The sequence below is a fragment of the Bufo bufo genome, chromosome 2, assembly GCF_905171765.1.
Source record: "Bufo bufo chromosome 2, aBufBuf1.1, whole genome shotgun sequence".
In the NCBI taxonomy this organism is placed as follows: domain Eukaryota; kingdom Metazoa; phylum Chordata; class Amphibia; order Anura; family Bufonidae; genus Bufo; species Bufo bufo.
In genome coordinates, this window is record NC_053390.1 from 705,032,549 (window position 1) to 705,055,943 (window position 23,395).

Genomic DNA, 23,395 nt, shown 5'->3' on the forward strand with positions numbered 1-23,395 from the left:
ACAGCTATACCCATGGTCAAGCCTGTGTCCCCCAATAAACTGAAGAGAAACAGATTTTACGGTAAGTACAAAAATCTAGTTTTTCTTGTTCTTGTTTTTTCCTATGCAGTATTTATTTATTTTTATTTTTTTTGGGGCGTTTTTAATACTGGTACCTCAAAACAGAGTTCGGTTCCAAGTTTTAAAAATCAACTACCATAGTTATTCAACGAAGTCTTGCGCAACTTTGAGAATAACTGACCGGCTTATCAGAGCCAGTACATTTTAATGCTGTATGGTGATCCGTCTCCGTACAGCATTAATCTGAAGTTTTGAGCGAAGCGACTTTGGATGTAGCATCCGAATCTCCCTTCACTTATCACTAGTGGTGATGCCCATGATGCAGAATTTTTTCAAAGGGTTTCTGTTATCAGAAATTACGTTATGTAGCTGACTGACATTAGCGATGGGCTAATGTCAGCAGTACATAACAGTGTGCTTTATAACTGCTTGCCGCCGTTCTCTTAAAATAAACACTTTTAATATATGCTAATGAGCCTCTAGGTGCCATGAGGGCGTTGCTTCAGCACCTAGAGGCTCGGTCTACTCTTTGGAACGCCCAGGTCCAGTTGATTGACTGGGGAGTTCTCCTCTTCGTCCAGTAAATCCCGCGCCTGCGCCATCCCATTTAGTATTCGGCGCAGTGAGTGAAGGATGCTGCCTGTGCTGGCTTCACTCACTGCGCAGGCGCCGTCCCGTTTAGTATTCGGCGCAGTGAGTGAAGGACGCACTCGGAAGTGACATCAATGATAGATGGATGTGTCCCAAGATGGAATGCAAAACATAAGAGTGCACCAAAACCAATGGCCTTTAACCGCCTCCGGACCGCCTAACGCAGGATCGCGTTCCGGAGGTGGCAGCTCCAGGCAGAGTCACGCATCTATGTGTCATCTCGCGAGAAACGAGATTTCCTGTGAACGCGCGCACACAGGATCGGAAGGTGAGCGAGTGGATCTACAGCCTGCCAGCGGCGATCGTTCGCTGACAGGCTGTAGATCAGATTTTTTTAACCCCTAACAGGTATATTAGACGCTGTTTTGATAACAGCGTCTAATATACCTGCTACCTGGTCCTCTGGTGGTCCCTTTTGCTTGGATCGACCACCAGAGGACACAGGCAGCTCAGTAATAAGTAGCACCAAACACCACTACACTACATCCCCCCCCCCGTCACTTATTAACCCCTGATCACCCCATATAGACTCCCTGATCACCCCCCTGTCATTGATCACCCCCCTGTAAGGCTCCATTCAGACGTTTGTATGTTTTTTACGGATCCACGGATACATGGATCGGATCCGCAAAACACATACGGACGTCTGAATGGAGCCTTACAGGGGGGTGATCAATGACAGGGGGGTGATCACCCCATATAGACTCCCTGATCACCCCCCTGTCATTGATCACCCCCCTGTAAGGCTCCATTCAGACGTCCGTATGTTTTTTACGGATTCAAGGATACATGGATCGGATCTGCAAAAGACATACAGACGTCTGAATGGAGCCATACAGGGGGGTGATCACCCCATATAGACTCCCTGATCACCCCCCTGTCATTGATCACCCCCCTGTAAGGCTCCATTCAGACGTCTGTATGTTTTTTACGGATACATGGATCGGATCCGCAAAACACATACGGACGTCTGAATGGAGCCTTACAGGGGGGTGATCAATGACAGGGGGGTGATCACCCCATATAGACTCCCTGATCACCCCCCTGTCATTGATCACCCCCCCTGTAAGGCTTCATTTAGACATTTTTTTGGCCCAAGTTAGCGGAAATTATTATTTTTTTTTTCTTACAAAGTCTCATATTCCACTAACTTGTGTCAAAAAATAAAATCTCACATGAACTAACCATACCCCTCCCGGAATCCAAATGCGTAAAAATTTTTAGACATTTATATTCCAGACTTCTTCTCACGCTTTAAGGCCCCTAAAATGCCAGGGCAGTATAAATACCCCACATGTGACCCCATTTCGGAAACAAGGCACCCCAAGGTATTCCGAGAGGGGCATATTGAGTCCATGAAAGATTGAAATTTTTGTCCCAAGTTAGCGGAAAGGGAGACTTTGTGAGAAAAAACAAAAAAAAATCAATTTCCGCTAACTTGTGCCAAAAAAAAATAATTTCTATGAACTCGCCATGCCCCTCATTGAATACCTTGGAGTGTCTTCTTTCCAAAATGGGTTCACATGTGGGGTATTTATACTGTCCTGGCATTTTAGGGGCCCTAAAGCGTGAGAAGAAGTCTGGGATCCAAATGTCTAAAAATGCCCTCCTAAAAGGAATTTGGGCCCCTTTGCGCATCTAGGCTGCAAAACAGTGTCACACATGTGGTATCGCCGTACTCAGGAGAAGTTGGGGAATGTGTTTTGGGGTGTCATTTTACATATACCCATGCTGGGTGAGATAAATATCTTGGTCAAATGCCAACTTTGTATAAAAAAATGGGAAAAGTTGTCTTTTGCCGAGATATTTCTCTCACCCAGCATGGGTATATGTAAAAAGACACCCCAAAACACATTGCCCTACTTCTTCTGAGTACGGCGATACCAGATGTGTGACACTTTTTTGCAGCCTAGGTGGGCAAATGGGCCCACATTCCAAAGATCACCTTTCGGATTTCACAGGGCATTTTTTACAGATTTTGATTTCAAACTACTTCTCACACATTAGGGCCCCTAAAAGGCCAGGGCAGTATAACTACCCCACAAGTGACCCCATTTTGGAAAGAAGACACCCCAAGGTATTCCGTGAGGGGCATGGCGAGTTCCTAGAATTTTTTATTTTTTGTCACAAGTTAGCGGAAAATGATGATTTTAATTTTTTTTTTTCCTTACAAGGTCTCATATACCACTAATTTGTGACAAAAAATAAAAACTTCCATGAAGTCACTATGCCCATCACGAAATACCTTGGGGTGTCTTCTTTCCAAAATGGGGTCACTTGTGGGGTAGTTATACTGCCCTGGCATTTTAGGGGCACGAATGCTTGAGAAGTAGTTTGAAATCAAAATGTGTAAAAAATGCCCTGTGAAATCCGAAAGGTGCTCTTTGGAATGTGGGCCCCTTTGCCCACCTAGGCTGCAAAAAAGTGTCACACATCTGTTATCGCCGTACTTAGAAGAAGTAGGGCAATGTGTTTTGGGGTGTCTTTTTACATATACCCATGCTGGGTGAGAGAAATATCTCGGCAAAATACAACTTTTCCCATTTTTTTATACAAACTTGGCATTTGACCGAGATATTTCTCTCACCCAGCATGGGTATATGTAAAATGACACCCCAAAACACATTGCCCAACTTCTCCTGAGTACGGCGATACCAGATGTGTGACACTTTTTTGCAGCCTAGGTGGGCAAAGCGGTCCACATTCCAAAGAGCACCTTTCGGATTTCACAGGGCATTTTTTACACATTTTGATTTCAAACTACTTCTCACACATTAGGGCCCCTAGAATGCCAGGGCAGTATAACTACCCCACAAGTGACCCCATTTTGGAAAGAAGACACCCCAAGGTATTTCTTGATGGGCATAGTAAGATCATGGAAGTTTTTATTTTTTGTCAAAAGTTAGTGGAATATGAGACTTTGTAAGAAAAAATAAATTTAAAAAAATCATCATTTTCCGCTAACTTGTGACAAAAAATAAAAAGTTCTATGAACTCACTATGCCCATCAGCGAATACCTTAGGGTGTCTACTTTCCGAAATTGGGTCATTTGTGGGGTTTTTCTACTGTCTGGGCATTGTAGAACCTCAGGAAACATGACAGGTGCTCAGAAAGTCAGAGCTGCTTTAAAAAGCAGAAATTCACATTTTTGTACCATAGTTTGTAAACGCTATAACTTTTACCCAAACCATTTTTTTTTTACCCAAACATTTTTTTTTTATCAAAGACATGTAGAACAATAAATTTAGAGAAAAATGTATATATGGATGTCGTTTTTAAAAAAAAAAAAATTACAATTGAAAGTGAAAAATGACATTTTTTTGCAAAAAAATCGGTAAATTTCGATTAATAACAAAAAAAGTAAAAATGTCAGCAGCAATGAAATACCACCAAATGACCAAGCAATAGCCATGCAGGATCTGTCAAATGGCTGCTTTATGTTAACATGGAGCTCTGTTTCTTAAAAATACATGAGGTGTTATACTCTGTGTGCCTGCGAATATAACCAAGGACCACGTGCAGTTGAATGTATGCTCAAAATGCAAGTTCAAAACTGCTCGCCGCCACTGGGTTATGGCACCTTAATTTCCCCGCCACCACTGATGATCCGATTTGACGGGGGTCATGTGTCTTGCTTCAGCCACTAACTGGCTGCAGCAACACATGTAACACCCATCAAACTACATGTTGACATGTGGGACTCAAGCACATCGGGGCAGCGGGGGACCAAAGGAGCCTGAACCCAGCAGTGACAAGCAGGTAAGTATGCTCCCGTCTGCAGGTCTGGCAAAATGAAGGGTCAGTCGGAAGGCCCCTGAACCTAGACAACCCCTTTAATGGTAAATCTTGCAGTATAAAGATATTAGGCTGGCACTCAAAGGGGTATTTCCATCTTCCAATGTTTTAATTTTCTGTCACTTCAGCTCTGCAGCTTTGTGAGCGGTACTTGCTCCTTCACCCTCCTGATGCTGTCATACACTAATGTTAGCAGCATCGGGAATATCCGTGCAGCTAACAACTGTCCAGTTTAAGACTGAGCATCCTGTTCTGTATCTAAGGCTCCTTCTTCCATGCAAGCAGCAGCTTTGTAGAAAGAAACTCCTATCACTGTAAAATGAGACGATATGCTTCTCTGACTCCCAGGTGGGAGCTTTGAAACTGAGCAGGACCCTTTGTCTCATATTCAGCATGTAGCACTGTGACAGCCATGATAAGAGCTTTGCTATATTAGACCCTGCAGCAAAGGGGACAGAGGGAGCACCACAGCACATCTGCTGGAGCCCCCCTATTCAGCTGGAAAAGCATGCTCCCAAGAACTCACAAGTTCATCATGCTATACTCACAAAGATGAGGATAAGCTCATGCAGATTGCCTTTATCTGGGTTATTTACTCCGTTTTCCTTTTATCCTCAGTTTTTCTGTAAAAAGCTAGAAGATTGCTTTGGTGTTAAGTGCTCTGCAGATTATATATTAAACCTGGATTCCAGCACTGAGGAAAAGTTCAGTCGTCACTTAATATTTTTATTACCTAACGCAGGCTTTAAGGATAATATACATGTCGGTAAGTGAGTATTAGGCATTTTTTTCTAGTTATCCAGTAATACACTAGCTGTTTAAAGATCACATCCACCACTACAATGTTAGAAAAGAAAGTGTGTTAGTTATACACTGGGATAATAAAGTAGCCTGCGCATGCAATTGTACAAAAATAGATTCCTAATGACTATACTCATGTAGTTACCATATCAGCATAGGAAGGTGCAAGAAGAAAATGTTAAGGTTTGGCATTTGTTTTTACAGAAACCATGACTGATCTATCATAGCAGATCCACATTCTAATGGATCTTTATGTTCAATATGCTACAGTTACTGATGACCTATTCAGAGGATAGGTCATCAGTTTAAAAATCTTGGAAAACTCCTTTGTTGTGTATTATCAATGTAATAAATGCATAGCTTGTTGCATATTTACTTTCTGGAAAGTTTAGAAATTTAAATCATATACATTTTATCCAACCTGATGTTAGCATTTTTAGAAATAATGTATTACTTATTCTAATACTTGAGTCATTTTTTAAAGGAGTCTGAGATGTATTTGGAGTTTGGAATAGTAGTTAAAGGGGTTGTCCGGGTTCAGAGCTGAACCCGGACATAACCCCTTCTTCACTCACTCAGCATGAATGAGTGGAGCATCGGAGCATTTCATGCTCCGCTGCTCCCCCTTGCCCTTCGCTGCATCACTCAGGGCAAGAGCTTTTTCTTTACCTCTGGTGACGTGGACTTTTCATAGATATGCTAGGTGGAGGCTTCTGCCTAGCAGTGAGCCTGGTGACGTTATCAGCACTAATGGGCGGTCTTTAGCACTGTTCTAGCCTGTAAAACAGCCTAGGGCAGCACTAAAGCCTGTCTATTAATGCTGGTGACGTCTCTGGGATCACTGCTAGGCAGAAGCCTCCACCTAGCAGTGTGAGAATGTAAACAAAACAGTCCTTGTCCTGCGCAATGCAGCATGCATGAAATGCTCCTTTGCTCCACTCATTTATGCTGAGTGAGTGAATAACTGTTTATTTCTGGAACCTGGACAACCCCTTTAAGGCTACGTTCACACTGGCGTTTTAGCTTTCCGTTTGTGAGATCTGTTCAGGGCTCTCACAAGCGGTCCAAAACGGATCAGTTTTGGCCTAATACATTCTGAATGGAAAAGGATCTGCTCAGAATGCATCAGTTTGCCTCAGTTCCGTCTCTATTCCGCTTTGGAGGCGGACACCAAAACGCTGCAAGCAGCGTTTTGGTGTCCGTCTGACGAAAATGAGCCAAATGGATCAATTCTGACACACAATGTAAGTCAATGGGGACGGATCCGTTTTCTATGACACAATCTGGCACAATAGAAAACGGATCCTTCCTCCATTTACTTTCAGTGGTGTTCAAGACGGATCCGTCTTGGCTATGTTAAAGATAATACAAACGGATCCGTTCTGAACGGATGCAGACGTTTGTATTAACTGAACAGATACGTCCATGCAGATCCATGACGGATCCGCACCAAACGCGAGTGTGAAAGTAGCCTAAGTTCATACACGTGTGGTAGTGCAGAAGGCTGCTGTTGGGTGGCAGCACAAAGACTTTCAATATTGTAATTGCATTTTGTCCCATATTGTTTTCCCAGGCAACTTTATCAAGTCTGCTTTACAACCTCTATTGTCTCTGAAAGGATGCACGCTCACTGCCAAAGCCTCTATGTGTGAAAGGTCCATAAATTATTTTAATGAACATTGTGGAAACGATGAGAAAAGTCCTCCGGAAGCATCTCCTGAATTGCCTTACACTGCTCACCGGGAAACCTCTGACCTGTCACCTCTACTTGTGCAAGATAAAAATGGTGGAATACAGCTGTTTATTGATCTGGGTAAGCCTAGGTTTTCTTGCTGGTGAAGCTGTAAATAAGAAATCTTAAAATTACTGTAGTTTAACAATGTACTTGATGGAACAATCTCCATGCGTGGGGCCAAAAAAAACTAACATAATGAAGATCTGGGAATTTTTCCACTTTAAAATCTGTAAGTAACGAAATTCAAAGACCCTAGGAACCGGCCTTCAAGTTTATGCTGCCGTCATCCTGGAGAAGAGTCTGGCCTATTTATGAGCTGCCGTTCCTGTGTCCTTTTCCCCATGTAATATATTACGTGGTTCAGAATACCTGTCACTTGAAAGTTTCTCCTGAGCTATAGAAACGATTGGGGACTTCTTTTACTTGGCCTGATGGGGGGACTTAACAGGTGCCGACAGATATAATGGCGATGTCCTGTCAGCAAAGTACCTGGATGCAGGGCAACTTTTCTATCTTAAAGAGGTTGTTCTGATGTGCTGCTTACTGGGGGAGTCAACCAACCCTGAAACCAGTAGCTATCGCCGGCGGACTGTTCTAACCTCCTGCTACGCTTCAATACTGATTATTATTCTGAACACCATGAAAATGTTCTTTTACATCTAAAATTGATAACTAGTTATTAACCTAGTATATTCCTTACTTCTAGATAGTGAGTAAGTATTACTGCTTCGTTGTGCTAATCAAACCCCATTCACACATTTAGATCCTATCCTAATGATGGTGTTCTTCTTTAAGCCCTGCTAATATAACACAGTTAAATAAATAATCTGAGGATTATATATTTAATCAGCCTTTGTATCAGTTTAAGGCTGGGTTTTCAGATTCTTGTTTGTTGAGGCAGTTTTTGAAGCCAAAGCCAGGAATGAATCATAAACTGAGGACATGAAAAAAGAGACGCCCGAGTCTTCTCTTTTTGACTGCACTCCTGACTTTGGCTTCAGAAACTGCATCAAGAAACCTGAACGTGGAAACCCAGCCTAAAGGTGGATATAGACGTGTAGATAATAGGGCATATTATCGGGTACGAACATTCATTCTCGACAATCATTCCCGCCTAAAGGTGCAGCAGATCACTCAATGAATGAGCAAAATGCTTGTTCATCAGGTGAAACTATAGTTCATGCAGGCACCTACCGTATATACTCGAGTATAAGACGAGTTTTTTGGCACATATTTTTGTGCTCAAAAAGCCTCCTCGTCTTATACTCGAGTCTAGGTCTTAGCTCCGGTAATACAGGCAGTGCGGGGGGCGGCGCTCACTCACTGACGTCACGCGCCTGCGCCGCCTAGTGGGAGAAGGCGCATGACGTCAGTGAGTGAGCGCCGCTCCCCGCACTGCCTGTATTATCGGAGCAAAGACAAAGTACAAAGTAAGATATCCACAGTTAAAGGTTACTTATATATACTGCTGTGAGCGTCGGGGAGGGGGATCTGTGGATGGCACTGTAGGCGGATCTGTGGATGGCACTGTAGGGAGATCTGTGGATGGCACTGTAGGGGGATCTGTGGATGGCACTGTAGGGGGATCTGTGGATGGCACTGTAGGGGGATCTGTGGATGGCACTGTAGGGAGATCTGTGGATGGCACTGTAGGGGGATCTGTGGATGGCACTGTAGGGAGATCTGTGGATGGCACTGTAGGGGGATCTGTGGATGGCAGTGCCATCCACAGATCCCCCTACAGTGCCATCCACAGATACCCCCTCCCCTAAACAGTGCCATCATGGCACTGTTTAGGGGAGGGGGGATCTGTGGATGGCACTGTTTAGGGGGGATCTGTGGATGGCACTGTTTAGGGGGGATCTGTGGATGGCACTGTTTAGGGGGGAGATCTGTGGATGGCACTGTTCAGGGGGGAGATCTGTGGATGGCACTGTTCAGGGGGGAGATCTGTGGATGGCACTGTTTAGGGAGGAGATCTGTGGATGGCTCCCTGTATTTAATGCAGAGTGTGTGTGTATATAATGCACACACTCTGCATTAAATACAGGGAGTCACCCTCTTGCAGATGTGTGTATATAATGTAGAGTGTGTGCATTATATACACATACACTCTGCATTATAGCTGCATTTCCCACCCTAGTCTTATACTCGAGTCAATAATTTTTCCCATTTTTTGGGGGTAAAATTAGGGGCTCGGCTTATACTCGGGTCGGCTTATACTCGAGTATATACGGTAAATTATGATTTCTGGTCAGCAGATCGTACTGTCTAAACAGCAATCTGCTGCCGAGAAACTGTGCAGATGTATGAGGACAAGCCATCGTAATAGCGATCCCTCGTCCTTAGAAGTGATTGCTGCATGTAAATGTAATGCTTTCCTCCACTTAATAAGCGTCTTACTGACAGGAAGGACGCTTCCTTCCTGACAATCTTCTGCTCATAAATCCACCTTGAAGAGGACCTTTCACCACTCCTGACATGGAGAATAGCTGCATGCATTCCCCATGTAATAACACTTCTGGATCATCTATTCTTATGGTTGTGCCATTCCTTTATTATTTCAACTAGAAGTTATGAATGAACTGCTAGCAGTCTGCAGTAAGGGTACAGAGGGGAGGTAACAATTTGGGAGTGTGTACCTGCACAGGCTCGCCCTATTCAGTCAGTGCTGCCATTTTAAGTCTGTGCATGGACACCCTTCCCCCTGCCAACTGGTTACCACCCCTCTGTACCCTTACTGCAGACTGCTAGAAATTCATTTATAACTTCTATCAGGAATAATAAAGGAATGGCACAATACAGAGCCATAAGAATAGATGTTCCTGTATTGTTATTACATGGGGAATGCATGAAGCTATTAAAACAGAAGTGGTGAACGGTCCTCTTTAAAAGGGTTGTGTCATTCCCGGGGGCGTGGCCAGCATCCGTCATGTGAGCACGCTTCTGTGAGTAGCTCCACTTACCCTCGATAATCCTTCACCATCCTGACAAACTGCCGACTCCAGGCACAGAGTGGACGGTGTGTAGGAGACGGAGGAGACCCCGCACACCGACTATGGGGCCCAGCAAAGCACAAACGGCTGCGGAGAAGCTCAAAGAGTTCGCCAGGTCTGAGGCCCAAAGTGGAGCCACGACTCCTACACGTGCGGCTGTTACCCGCGGGCAGGCTGCCCAACAGGCGGATGCAGAGGAAGGCGCTGAGCAGGAGTTTACCCTCAAGGCAGCTTATGAGCAGTTACTAGTGGCAATATCATCATGCCAAACATCACTCACCGGGAAGCTGGAGGAGGTGAGAGTGGATGTGGGCCTGCTCCGCCATGACATGCAGCAGCTCAGAGATCGGGTCAAAAACACAGAAGATCGCGTGTCTGCGCTGGAAGATCTGACCAGACCCATGGCAGGGAAGATGCAAGACCTGGAGCGATCCGTAGGTCAGTGGCAACAGAAATGTGACGACCTGGAAAATAGATCGCGCCGCAACAATGTGAGGATCTTGGGCCTACCAGAGAAAGCTGAGGGCAGAGATCCTGCGGCCTTCCTAGAGGCCTGGTTTAAAGAGCAGTTCCCTGAGCCACCCTTCTCTCCTGCATATACCGTGGAGAGGGCACATCGTGTCCCAGCCAGATACCCCCCACCAGGGGCTCCTCCTAGACCCCTCTTGGCGCGTCTGCTGAATTGGAGAGACTGGGATCTTATCCTTAGCCAGGCCAGAAGCAAGCAAGACATCAGGCATGAAAATGCAAAGATCTCCCTTTTTCCGGATTTCTCTGCAGATCTCCAGAAGAGGAGAGCCACATTTGTTGCAGTTAAACGTCGCCTTCAGGATCTAAATCTTCAATATTCGATGGCTTATCCGGCCCGCCTTGGAGTCATAGACGGCGATAAAACCGTGTTTTTCAATGATCCTCGCGAGGCGGAGGACTGGGCCTCAAGAAAAGCTGCGCGTCCCGGACCACGCTGAACTTTTCGCTGTCGGTTCACAGCAAGTATTAAAACATCCTCATATGTCTGATTCTAGGGAGACTTGTTCTTGTTTGCCCTGAGCATGACATTATTTAAGATGCAGCACAGCTGATATTGGTCACTTTTTCATGTTCTCGACTGCATTTGATAGTCTTATGTGTGTTCTCACTTAAATGCAGGGCGTTTCCCTGCACACAGCACCAGTCACTTTGTCAACCTGTTCCATTGTCATGTATTAAGGCCTGCAGTTTTGCATATATTTGCTGAATGGGGGGGGGGGGGGGGGGGGGTAGGAGCAATACCTGTATGGTTATAACACCTATTTGCACTATACAGGTCCCCGAGTTAAGGGCCACCAAGTTAGTCGGATCAGGATTCGACACCTTTATGTTTATAATGTTATTGTTCTGTATTACGTTTTTGTATGCTCAAGCTTATATGTCTCAAGTATGGCCATCTCTCTTCATGATAGCAACAGGGGAGTCTCTGCTCTATGTTGATCAAATGCCTAAACTGTCAGTGTATGCAATGTGGATGTGGGTATTTGTCCTTGATTCAAACCTGGTGATTCCATGGCTTCCATGAGAGTGATGTCATGGAACGTGAGGGGACTGGGAGACCCTAATAGGAGGATTGCGATTTTTTTTCTCAAATACGCTCCTTTAATCCTCATATTTTGGGCCTTCAAGAAACCCACCTCACCCCGGAAACAGGGAACAGGTTGAAAAAGCCCTGGGCGCAACACTTATTCAACTCATATGGGAGCTCTTACTCCAGAGGTGTGGCCCTGCTGTTCCATAGAAGTCTCAGATGCGAGATTCACTACTCAGCTGTAGATCATGGAGGGCAGTACATCTTCATACATGCTCATATTAACTGTGTCCCATATGTGATTGTTAATCTGTATAATTCCCCTCCTGCATCTTTATCCCTTTCTACAAGCAGTCACGGGTTTTGTGGCTAACTATCCCAATGCCCGTTTCATATGTATGGGAGACTTTAATCAAGTAGTCAGTGAGGATTTAGACAGATTCAGCTGTAGGGCAGATAGAGGAGAGACGGGAGGGAACAGCACGGTTCTTGCCAGAATATCGCAGGAGATGGGATGGGTAGACATGTGGAGAGCCAGGAACCCACTAACGAGGGAATACTCTTGCTTTACCCCTGCCAGGGGAGCCCTGTCCAGAATTGACTACTTGTTTGGCAATGCCATAGTATATACTGACCTGGTGAATATTAGGCACGGACCACAGGCCCTTCCGACCATGCCCCATTGTTGGCGGAGTTGGCCCTGACTGATCATGCCGGCGCTGGCAGTAAGATGCGTATACACCCTTTCTGGCTGTCCTTGTTTGGTTTAAATGACAGAATCCCTGATCAGTTGAGGATGTTCTTTGAGGTACAGGGCGAGTCTACAGACGCTCTATTGCTTTGGGAGACAATGAAAGCGTACCTTAGAGGTTGCATCAAATCCTCCATATCATACGTTAAGAGAGATTCGCAACGTAAGGAAAATAATTTACATGCCAGCTGTAAGGAGGCAGAGAGGGCGTTCACTGAGTCCCCCTCTGAAGAGCGCAGATTAGAGTGGTTATCCAGAGGGAGAATGTACATGCTGCATCTGGAGGAAAAGAGCAAAAGGAAGCTCTTTTTCACCTTGAAAAACATTGTGAACTAAGTATGCTGCCATGGAGAGCGGCGCCCAGGGATCTCACTGCACTTACTATTACCCCTGGGCGCCGCTCCGTTCTCCCGTTATAGGCTCCAGTATGTTCTCTCACTAAGTTATAGTAGGCGGTGTCTGCCCTTGTCCTGTGGGCGTCTCCTTCTCCTAGGCTGCAGCGCTGGCCAATCGCAGTGCACAGCTCACAGCCTGGGAGAAAAAAACCTCCCAGGCTGTGAGCTGTGCGCTGCGATTGGCCAGCGCTGCAGCCTAGGAGAAGGAGACGCCCACAGGACAAGGGCAGACACCGCCTACTATAACTTAGTGAGAGAACATACCGGAGCGAGCCTATAACGGGAGAACGGATCGGCACCCAGGGGTAATAGTAAGTGCAGTGAGATCCCTGGGCGCCGCTCTCCATGGCAGCATACTTAGTTCACAATGTTTTTCAAGGTGAAAGGTCCTCTTTAAGCAACAGGCGTTTGAAACAGGCAATCAGACAGGGAAGTTACTTGCGCATATAGCACGCACTAATAATATGTCTCCCCCGGTACTCAGGATACAGGAGACTGACGGCCGCATAATGGAATCGGTGCAAGATATATTGAAATGCTTTCATAATTTTTACAGAGACTTATACAAATCAGCAGCTACTTACTCAGGGCTAGAATTAGAGTCCTACGTCACTGAAGTGTCTCATCCTCGGCTAGCGGACCTAGATAAGGGTCTTATGGAGGAGGATATTACATTAGAGGAAGTGGAGAGAGCCATTAAGGATCTACCGACAGGGAAAGGCCCAGATGGCATCCCGGTAGAGGTATATTCTAAGTATGGGGAAAATCTAAACCCTCAGTTACTGAACCTGTACCGAGCAGCGCACTCCCGTGTCTCCTTGTCAGATTCCATGTATAATGCATCCATTGTTGTGATCTTGAAGCCTGGCAAGGACCCATTGGAATGTGGATCTTATCGTCCAATTTCACTTTTAAACTTGGACTATAAAATCCTGCCAAGAATTATAGCCAATAGATTGAATAAGGTCATCACGTCAATAATTCACTCTGATCAGTCGGGCTTCATGCCTGGAAGGTCCACATCAGACAACATTAGGAGGGCTCAAGTAATTGCGCAGCTGGGGGTAGCTAAGAAGGAGAGATGGGCTTTGGCCTCACTGGACACGGCCAAGGCTTTCGACTCGTTGGAATGGCCCTTTTTGACTGCTGGGCAGCTTTGGCTTCGGTCCTAAATTCATTAAATGGATAGAAATATTATATAAAAAACCCACTGCTAGCATCCAACTGAACGGTTCCCACTCTGATAGGTTCCCCTTACTCAGAGGCACGAGGCAGGGATGCCCGCTCTCGCCTTTGCTGTTTGCAATTGCCATAGAGCATCTGGCCATTAGATTTAGACAGGACCAGGTTTATGCAGGTGTCTGCGAGGGAGATCGGGAAGACAGGATTGGACTGTATGCAGACGACTTGATCCTCTTTATGTCGGAACCAGAAGGATCTCTACTAAGAGCTATTGAAATCATAGAGCGCTTTGGGCAATACTCCGGGCTGCACATAAACTGGGGCAAGTCTGCCATCATGCCACTCTGGAACCATGATTGGCCTAGTTGTCGAAACAACCTGCCTGTAGTTGATAGGTTTAAATACTTAGGGGTAATAGACACTAAAGAGCCCCAACTCTCCTATGTATTGAATATTGAACCCTTAGAGACCATATTCCAAGATGAGGTTAAAACATGGGAGACCCTCCCTTTGTCGGTTATGGGTAGATTGAATCTGGTAAAGATGGTACTCTTGCCCAAGGGTTTATACTTGCTGTCCCACGCCTGTACGCCAGTCCCCAGGGGATTTTTTAAACGTATCCATGCTATTATAGCCTCCTTTGTATGGGGTAAATCTAGGAGGAAACTCTCACTGTCAGTTTTACAGAGGCCGAGGCTACAGGGAGGAGCTTCCCTTCCAGACTTCTTTCTTTATTATATTGCAAGTCAACTTAGATTTCTGAGATATTGGGTCACCGATGCCCCAAGCCCAAACACAGAATGCTACCTGCACGAATATTTGCAAGTCCCCATGCTGTGGCCCGTTCTGGAGGGATCTTGCCATATTCAAAAGGGTCTTCTCCCAGTACATAAGCTAGACCATCAGATATGGGAGGCATCTAAGTTAAATTCCTACAAGGATTTGCCAAGTGAAGTCCCCGTATGGGATAACTGTATGTTCCCACATCTGGTAAAGCTGGAGGGTGTGTCTGACTGGAAGAGGCATGGTATACTCACTTTGGGCGATCTATATGAGAGCGGGCAGCTTAGATCATTCTCCCAGATTTAGGATAAGTTTCAGGTGTCCCGTACTCTTTTCTTCAGGTACCTCCAATTGAGACATGCACTACAGGCCCAATTCAGAGGTGATAACAGGAGTATTTCTAAATACCCTATCATAGGGGTTTTAAAATCGCAAGGCCCGAGAGGCATAGTCTCAGCGCTATATACACACTTGTTGGACTGCCGCCTGCTGGTGACCCCGTTGGCCGTTGAGGGCAGATGGAAGTTGCTAATACCATCTTTGTCTTCTGAGGATTGGGAGGAGGCATTAATGGCTCCGACTAAGGTATCGCCCTCTATAAATAATAGGATGATCCAGCTTTTTATCCTTCATTGTAGCTATCTCACGCCCACCAGACTTCAAAAGATGGGCAGGATTAGCCACTCCAGGTGCCATAGATGCGATGCTGTTGGAGCCAATTTTTGGCATATGATGTGGGATTGTGAGTTCATTCGACAGTTCTGGATTTCAGTTCTGGAGGTCCTCGCAACTATGGTTCCTGTGACATTGCCGTTATGCCCCAAGATGTGCATTCTGGGAGTCATTGATGAAGAGTCGTGGTCACATTACCACAGAATCTTCTTAGCGGAAACACTATTTCTAGCTAGAAAGGCAATTGCCATAAGATGGATGGGAGATTCCCCCCCCCCCCCCCCCCCTCGAAGGGACAATGGCTCACTCTTGTGAACCACGCAGTCTCCATGGAGAACATTGTGTATAAGCATAGGGGGTGTCCACAAAAATTTGATAAAGTCTGGGGTGACTGGTGTGCCTCTCCTCTCACCTTACACTCATCGCGTCTGCACTCGACGGCTGACGGGTCACATTGATCTTCGAACCAATATTCAGATACTTTATAGCACTGTTATCACTGATGTTAATGTTGGAGCATTTATGTGTGTGATTTGTCTATTCTGTGAATATTGTATGCTGTCAGGGTTAAGAACATGTCCTTTTACATGCTAGAGTCCTGATAAATGTCAATGTCTTTATGTATCACTGTTCTCTTGGTATTTCTGAGGCGCCCCTGCGTGGGCCATCACATTGCTACATGTATGCCATACTTGTGTCATTCTCTTTTAATAAAACGAGTTTAAAAGGGTTGTGTCACTTCAGCAAATAGCATTTATTATGTAGAGAAAGTTAATACAAGGCACTAATGTATTGTTATTACCCATTTTGCTTCCTTCACTGGCTGAATACATTTTTCCAGCACATTATACACTGCTAATTTCCATGGTTACGACTACCCAGTAATCCAGCAGCGTTGGCCGAGCTTGCACACTATAGACAAAAGCACCAGCCTATGTGAGCTCCCACGGTCCTGGCCACCAGAGAGGCCGGCATTTTTTCGTATAGTGTGCAAGCATGACCACTGCTGGAAAAATTGCAGGGTGGCCGTAACCATGAAAACGAGCAGTGCATAATGTGATGGAAAAATGAATCAAGCCAGCAATGGAAGCAATATGGATAATAATAAATTAGTAAGTGGCTTGTATTATTTTTCTCTACATGATGAATGCCACTTGCTGGAGTGACACAACCTCTTTAAAACCGTTTCTGTGTCCATTCTCCCTTGTCCATGTCTTCTCCAATCACTTATCTCTATCATTCAATTCAGGTGTGTACACAAAAAACAGAAATTTTCGTCTGTACAAATCCTCCAAACTGGGGAAAAATGTCACTTTTGAAGTAGCTGAAGACAACAGATTTGCAGTGAAGCCTTTAAAGCACGTGTCTGAAGAGGAGCAGATATTTCTTTGCTCACTTATCAGCAATATAAGGTAAGTTTCTCTTTGTTTTTCATTTTCCTCTAAGTTGTTTTTTGCTGGACAAGTTGTACCTTCTAATGGCACCATTCACGGTTCCACACAATGTAGTGGGAAGCGGGGGGAAACATTTCTAATGGGATGGAATTATAAAAACTGAAAAACACAATTCGGCCACAGTTTTATGGGTTTTGTTTTTACAGCGTTTTCTATGCAGTAAAACTGACCTGTTACTTTCATTCTCTGGGTCAGTACGAATACAATGATACCACATTTATATAGTTTTTTTGCGTTTTAATACTGAAAAAATAAAACATTTGGATAAAAACAAATTTTTTTCTTTGCATCACCATATTAAGACCCTCATAACTTTTTATTTTTATGTCTACTGAGCTGTGTGAGGGCTCATTTTCGGTCACAAAGATCTTAATCATGGCATGTACACATGAAGATCTTTCTGATCGAAACGAGTCAGCCTTAAATGTACACTGGATTTGTGGAGATGGATTTTTAATCATTTCTCCAATAAAGCTTCAAGATTTTATTTTCCTGTGCTGGATATTTACCTTTATTTCTTGGATTACAACCACACTAGCTGGAGTGCACAGAGAGCAATACAGATGGTGCTGGAGTAAGTGTTGTTTTTTTCTTCGTATGGCTTTTTATTCACTTTTTATTCCTTTTTGGGGAGCGGGAGGGGAGTTGAAGTGACCAAAAAATAGTGAATCTGCTGTTTTTTTTCCCCCACTACGCCGTTTGCCATATATGATAAATCATTTTATATTTTAATGGTACGGGCGTTTTTGTACACAACGATGCCTATGATGTGTGTTTTTTTTTTTTTAAATAGTGCCCTTAAGGAACTGGAACAAGCACTCATTTAATTTTTTCTCTAAAGAATGAGAATTTCACTATGTTCCCATGGAGCCCTGCCACAGGTCTTAATTGGAACATATCTGCAGCAGCCTTGGGTCATTCAGGAGGATCGAGACTGCCACACACACTTCCGGTTTATGAGCTCACAGATGCCATGGTCACATTTAACCACGGCATCTAAGGGGTTAAATGTGTCCGATTGATGTTATTGTTGGTCGTATGCATTAGTCTTGAGTGTCTGGCAGCTATGGCGCCCGCTCATATCGTTAACCCGAATATATACGTCGGATACGTCGGCGGTCAGGACTTGTCGCCCAATTGCAAATGCAGAAGACGCCATAGCCGCCGGGTGCCTGCTCTTTTAAACAGCAGACACCCGGGGCTAATGTATGCAATCGACGATAGTGTCAATCGCACACGTTTAACCCCTCAGAAGCCATGGTCAAATGTGACCATGACATCTGTGAGGATAAAATCTGGGTACAGCGCTCAGCTACCTCCGGAGCTCCCATACAAATGAATGGAGCGGCTGTGTGCATGTGTGATCGGCTGCGCCATTCTTTTTGGGGAGCTGCAGGGGGTACGGGGCCCCCCGTTCTCGTGATCGGTGGGGGTCCCAGATAGTTAGCCGCTATCCTGTGGATAAGGGATAACTTGTAACAACTGGAATACCCCTTTAAGGTTTTACGCTTTGCATGTAGTGTAAAATGAGCATATGATTGTCTGGGCTCATTTGCATGTTTCCTTAACAGGAAGCACATGATCGTCTCTCTTTCTGTTCCCAGTAGTATTGGTGTAAACCTGGTTGAGGCTGAGTTCTCACTTAGGTTTTTGTGGCAGTTTTTTTTCGGAGCCAAAGCCAGAAGTGAGTTGGAAGAGAATGAGAATGAACTATGAAATATAAAGGAAAGCCTTCCACTTCTGACTAAAAAAAAAAATGCTGCAAAAACCTATTTGCGAACTCACCCTAATAGTATATAATTTTACTAAACAAGTATTTTATAATCTGCGCATAATAATGTTATGCACCATTACAGAAGGCTTGTATGTGAATAGCACAAATGTTCTGCTGTGGATGAAGGGACCTCAGTTCCTCCCTGAAACTGGTTACTGAAGCTGGTTTACTGTGCCTATAGAAAATTATTTCTAAAAACCTTTCTAAGGGCTTTCTGGTAACCCGCACCTGTGGGATAGGTTATCCGTTTGTTGATAGCATACGCTTTGATACCCTAGACCAGGGATGCTCAACCTGCGGCTCTCCAGCTGTTGTAAAACTACAACTCCCACCATGCCCTGCTGTAGGATGATAGCTGTAGGCTGTCCGGGAATGATGGGAGTTGTAGTTTTGACACAGCTGGAGGGCCGCAGGTTGAGCATGCCTGCCCTAGACCATTGCAAAATAAGCACAGCGGGCCATGTCACTCCAGCATGGCAAATAAATCACTGCTATACAGAGTTATTCAAGTTGGACAGTTTTATAGGTTCCTGCCCAGAAAATAGTTTTTCAAATTGTGCTACAGCATATGCAATTGTGTGTGTTAACTGACAAGTCCGGCGAGGCACAGGTAAGTCCTTACCTGTGCCTGTGCGTGAGACGGTCGGAAATGAAATGCGGTCTCCGGGAGCAGGCAGTTCCGAGAACAGCCTCCGGGGGCCGTTCTCGGAACTGCCTGCTCCCAGAGACCGCATTTCATTTCAGCCCGGCTCGCGCACAGGTAAGGACTTACCTGTGCCTCGCCGGACTTGTCAGTTAAGATGGCAGATCGCATGTGTTCGCTGGCGAACACTGCGAACTGGCCATCACTGTTTACCAGCATTTTAAACTTCTAGAGGAAAAGTGAAATAAATGTATATTTGACATAAAACTGGTGTTTAGTAATTGTTGCAATGTCTTTGCAGATTTACAGATTCTTTAAAAGTTTTAACATGTGAAAGCACAGAAAATGAGAGGAATGGAACATCACCCCTCAGCGCTGCACCATCTGTTATCACAGGTATTTTTTTGGACGGATTCTATGTTCTTGATTTTTTGATTTAGAAATTAGTTTGATACACAGAGCCCCATTATAGAGATGTTTACAACCATTTATCTCACAGTTTTGCTAGTTTGACATATACAGTAGATCACTGCTGGCAGACAAATGCTTCACTAATAAAATAAGTTTTAAAACGGAGGTATTGTACTGCCATCAGTGATCTATATACAGTACCTTGCAAAAGTATTCAAACCCCCCCCCCCCCCCCCCCCCTTTGACTATTTTGGTGTCTTACAACCTGGAATTAACATGGATTGTTTGAGGATTTGCATCATTTGATTTACAGAACATGCCCACAAATTTGAAGATTTATTTTTTGTTGTGAAGCAAACAACAAATAGGACAAAATAATAGAAAAAGTCAATGTGCATAACTATCCACCCCCCTAAAGTCAATACTTTGTAGAGCCACCTTTTGTGGCAATCACAGCTCCAAGTCGCTTTGGATAAGTCTCTATGAGCTTGCCACATCTTACCACTGTGATTTTTGCCCATTCCTCCTTGCAAAACTGCTCCAGCTCCTTCAAGTTGGATGGTTTGCGTTTGTGAACAGCAATCTTTAAGTCTGACCACAGATTTTCTATTGGATTGAGATCTGGGCTTTGACTAGGCCATTCCAACACATTTACATGTTTCCCCTTAAACCACTGAAGTGTTGCTTTAGCAGTGTGTTTGGGGTCATTGTCCTGCTGGAAGGTGAACCTCCGTCCTAGCCTCAAATCACGCAGAGAGTGGTACAGGTTTTGCTTAAGAATATGCCTGTATTTAGCACCATCCATCTTTCCCTCAACTCTGACCAGTTTCCCAGTCCCATCCCCCCAGCATGATGCTGCCACCACCATGTTTCACTGTGGGGATGGTGTACTTTGGGTGATGTGATGTGTTGGGTTTGCGCCAGACATAGCTCAATTTTTGTCTCATCAGACCAGAGCACCTTCCTCCATACATTTTGGAAGTCTCCCACAGGCCTTTTCGCAAACTTACAATGTGCCTTTTTGTTTTTAGCTGAAAGTAATGGCTTTCTTCAGGCCACTCTGCCATAAAGCCCAACTCTATGGAGTGTACGGCTTATTGTCGTCCTATGTACAGATACTCCAGTATCTGCTGTGGAACTCTGCAGCTCCTCCAGGGTTACCTGAATTACTATTTTACTGTGACTTGTATCTCACAAGACGCTGGTAATTAACTTTTTTTTATGGAGCATAACAGCAGATTGTATGATGAAGTCCATACAATGGCTGCTGAATCTTGCTTGTATTTGGGGACTCCATAATCACTATTGGTGCTCTCTGTTGGAAATGCTTCATTTGAAATTGCTGCAGCTATTTTTTATTCTTTGACATGTTGAACCATTTCATTAGAAAATGCTGTTATATATTAGAATCCATCCTACAAAGTGTGTAGTGTGTGACGTGGGGTATGTTCTTATCTGAATGATACAGCAACTTTTCCTCTGAGTGTTTACATCTGATCTGACCTTTTTGAATTTGTGGTGTTTCTCCTCCTCGCTTCAGGCTGCACAATGAAGGGATATCAGTTTTCACCGTATCCAGAAATTGATTGTTTCATTCTGTCTCTTTTGACAAGGGAAGGCTTTCATGGAGGTATGGACTTAGATTTGCTTTTTCATTTTGGCAGATTTTTATTGTGTGTAACAGCTATCACTTTTTTTTATTTCTAGGTATTCGACAGTGGAACTATTTTTCCACAGAGGAATTGCTGGTTTACGATACTGTAAATTATCGCTGGTGTGAGAACGTAGGCCGAGCTCACAGAAGTAATAATGTCATGTAAGCATCCCCTTTTCAGGCCCTGATGATTTTCAGTATTATCAGAAGTAACTTGGCATTTGTGCCCATGGGCATTTGTGTAGTCTGTTGTAATCAGGACAGTGAATTTGTGCTGACTAAAAGCCCATTCCTTATGCTTAGTAAGGCATGTGGAAAGATGTTGTTCTAATGGGACAAAACCCTAATTTATGCTTTACTGTCATCTGCCAAACTACGTAGAACCGTTCTAATGGTTGTCTTGTCTGTTTCTGTTCCATTTTTATTTCAAGGTTACTAGTAGACTTGAAGAGAGAAATGTGGTATCAAAAATGCCATGATCCAGTCTGCAGAGCACAAAACTTTAAGTCGCAGTGTAAGTAGGTTTCTGACAGTACTAGTAATAGTAATAGTCATAGTAATTTTCTGGATGATAGTTTTATTAAAATACAGTTCCATACATGAAACATGTCCATAGCATTGAATTATTACCATAAATATGTTTTTATGACTTACTGAAGACAGCCAGTGCAATGAACTGCAGACCATTTTAATGTCGCCCTGTGACCCTGCCCTTATGAATTAGAGGTTTTGCAATTTATAGGTAAACATCGGCTCTGTTCACACAGACAGCATGTCACTGTTTTTACAGCATTCAGATAATTGGTGTGTGACTATTTATAATGTTGTTTTTTTTTGTTTGTTTGTTTTGTTTTTTAAAGGAGTTGTCCAGGTTCAGAGCAGAACCGGATATAACCTCTTCTTTACTCATTTACTATGTATGAGTGGAGCATCTGAGCATTTCCTTGCACCGATGCTACCCCTTGCCTTGTGCAGCACAATGTCTGTTGTTTACTGCCGGTGATGTCACCAGCACAAATGGGTGGTCTATAGCGCTGGCCTAGGCTTTTCTTAGGTGGATACTAGTGGTCGCTCAGCTCTGAACCCGGACAACCCTGGGAGCACCAGCTCCTCTTTTCTTACCAACAAGAACTGACAAACTGTAAACAGAGCCTTACTTTATAATATCATCTTGTAGGTTAGCCTTTGCTGCAAAGATCTGTTACATCACATTTATGTCTCCCCAAAAGTCAGACTAGAGTTTTCTTTTGTGTAAATCTTTCCTGTGAAGATCAGTTAAAAATGATCCATTGTATTTCTGTTACATCCATCATGAGTCCTGTGCTAATGGAAATCATAATGCCATTGTCAATAAAGCCATTTAGCATTTTGTCTGGTCACTGAGGAAAATACATTTCTCAGACTTAGACTTTTCCAGGACCAGGACCCGCGCCAATCAGCTGTTTTGAGAAGTCAGTGGCGCTCCTGTGATCGCCGCTGCCTTCCTGCCAAGCACAGCATTGTACATTGTACAGCGGCTGTTCCTGGTATTGCGCTCAGCCCCAATTACTTGACTGGGGCTGAGTTGCCCCTAGGCCACATGACACATGAACGTGTCATCACTCGGCCTAGGAAGAGCAGATAGAAGGCTGTGGCGCTACTACGAGCGTAGCTGCCTTCTCAAATGGTTGATCGGCGGGGGTTCCCGGGTGTCGGACCCCATCCAATCAGATACTGATGACCTATCCTGAGGATAGGTCATCAGTATAAAAATCTCGACAAACCCATTTAATAAATGTGGAACTGATTATGTTGCCAAATTTCTTTATTAATTATTGTGTGCTTCTAAATGCATTGTATTTTGTGTGATTTTTTTAGTTCTTTTATTTTCAGTTTATCCTCTGCCTCCTGAAGTGTGTCTTCCATTTATATTTAAAGAGGTTAGTAGTATATACTGGTTTGTTCATAACATTTTCGCACCTTGATATAGTGTCTATCCCAGGGATCAGCAACCTCGGGCACTCCAGTTGTTCAGAAACTACAACTCCTAGAATGTTTCATTCACTTCTGTGGGAGTTAGAAAAACAGCTGATCATG

The 23,395-nt window shown here is 44.2% G+C and overlaps 1 protein-coding gene across 1 annotated transcript in view; it reads left to right on the forward strand.

Annotated features, from left to right (window-relative positions):
* The window catches only part of PRIMPOL (primase and DNA directed polymerase), a 101,612-nt gene that overhangs the window by 77,115 nt on the left and 1,102 nt on the right, over positions 1 to 23,395 (forward strand). Inside the window, exons 5-12 of the mRNA XM_040418725.1 lie at positions 5,126 to 5,273; positions 6,882 to 7,121; positions 16,633 to 16,795; positions 19,556 to 19,650; positions 21,206 to 21,295; positions 21,373 to 21,481; positions 21,751 to 21,833; positions 23,192 to 23,238. Of these exons, the coding sequence (XP_040274659.1) occupies positions 5,126 to 5,273; positions 6,882 to 7,121; positions 16,633 to 16,795; positions 19,556 to 19,650; positions 21,206 to 21,295; positions 21,373 to 21,481; positions 21,751 to 21,833; positions 23,192 to 23,238 (975 nt within the window). The remainder of the gene's footprint in view (positions 1 to 5,125; positions 5,274 to 6,881; positions 7,122 to 16,632; positions 16,796 to 19,555; positions 19,651 to 21,205; positions 21,296 to 21,372; positions 21,482 to 21,750; positions 21,834 to 23,191; positions 23,239 to 23,395) is intronic.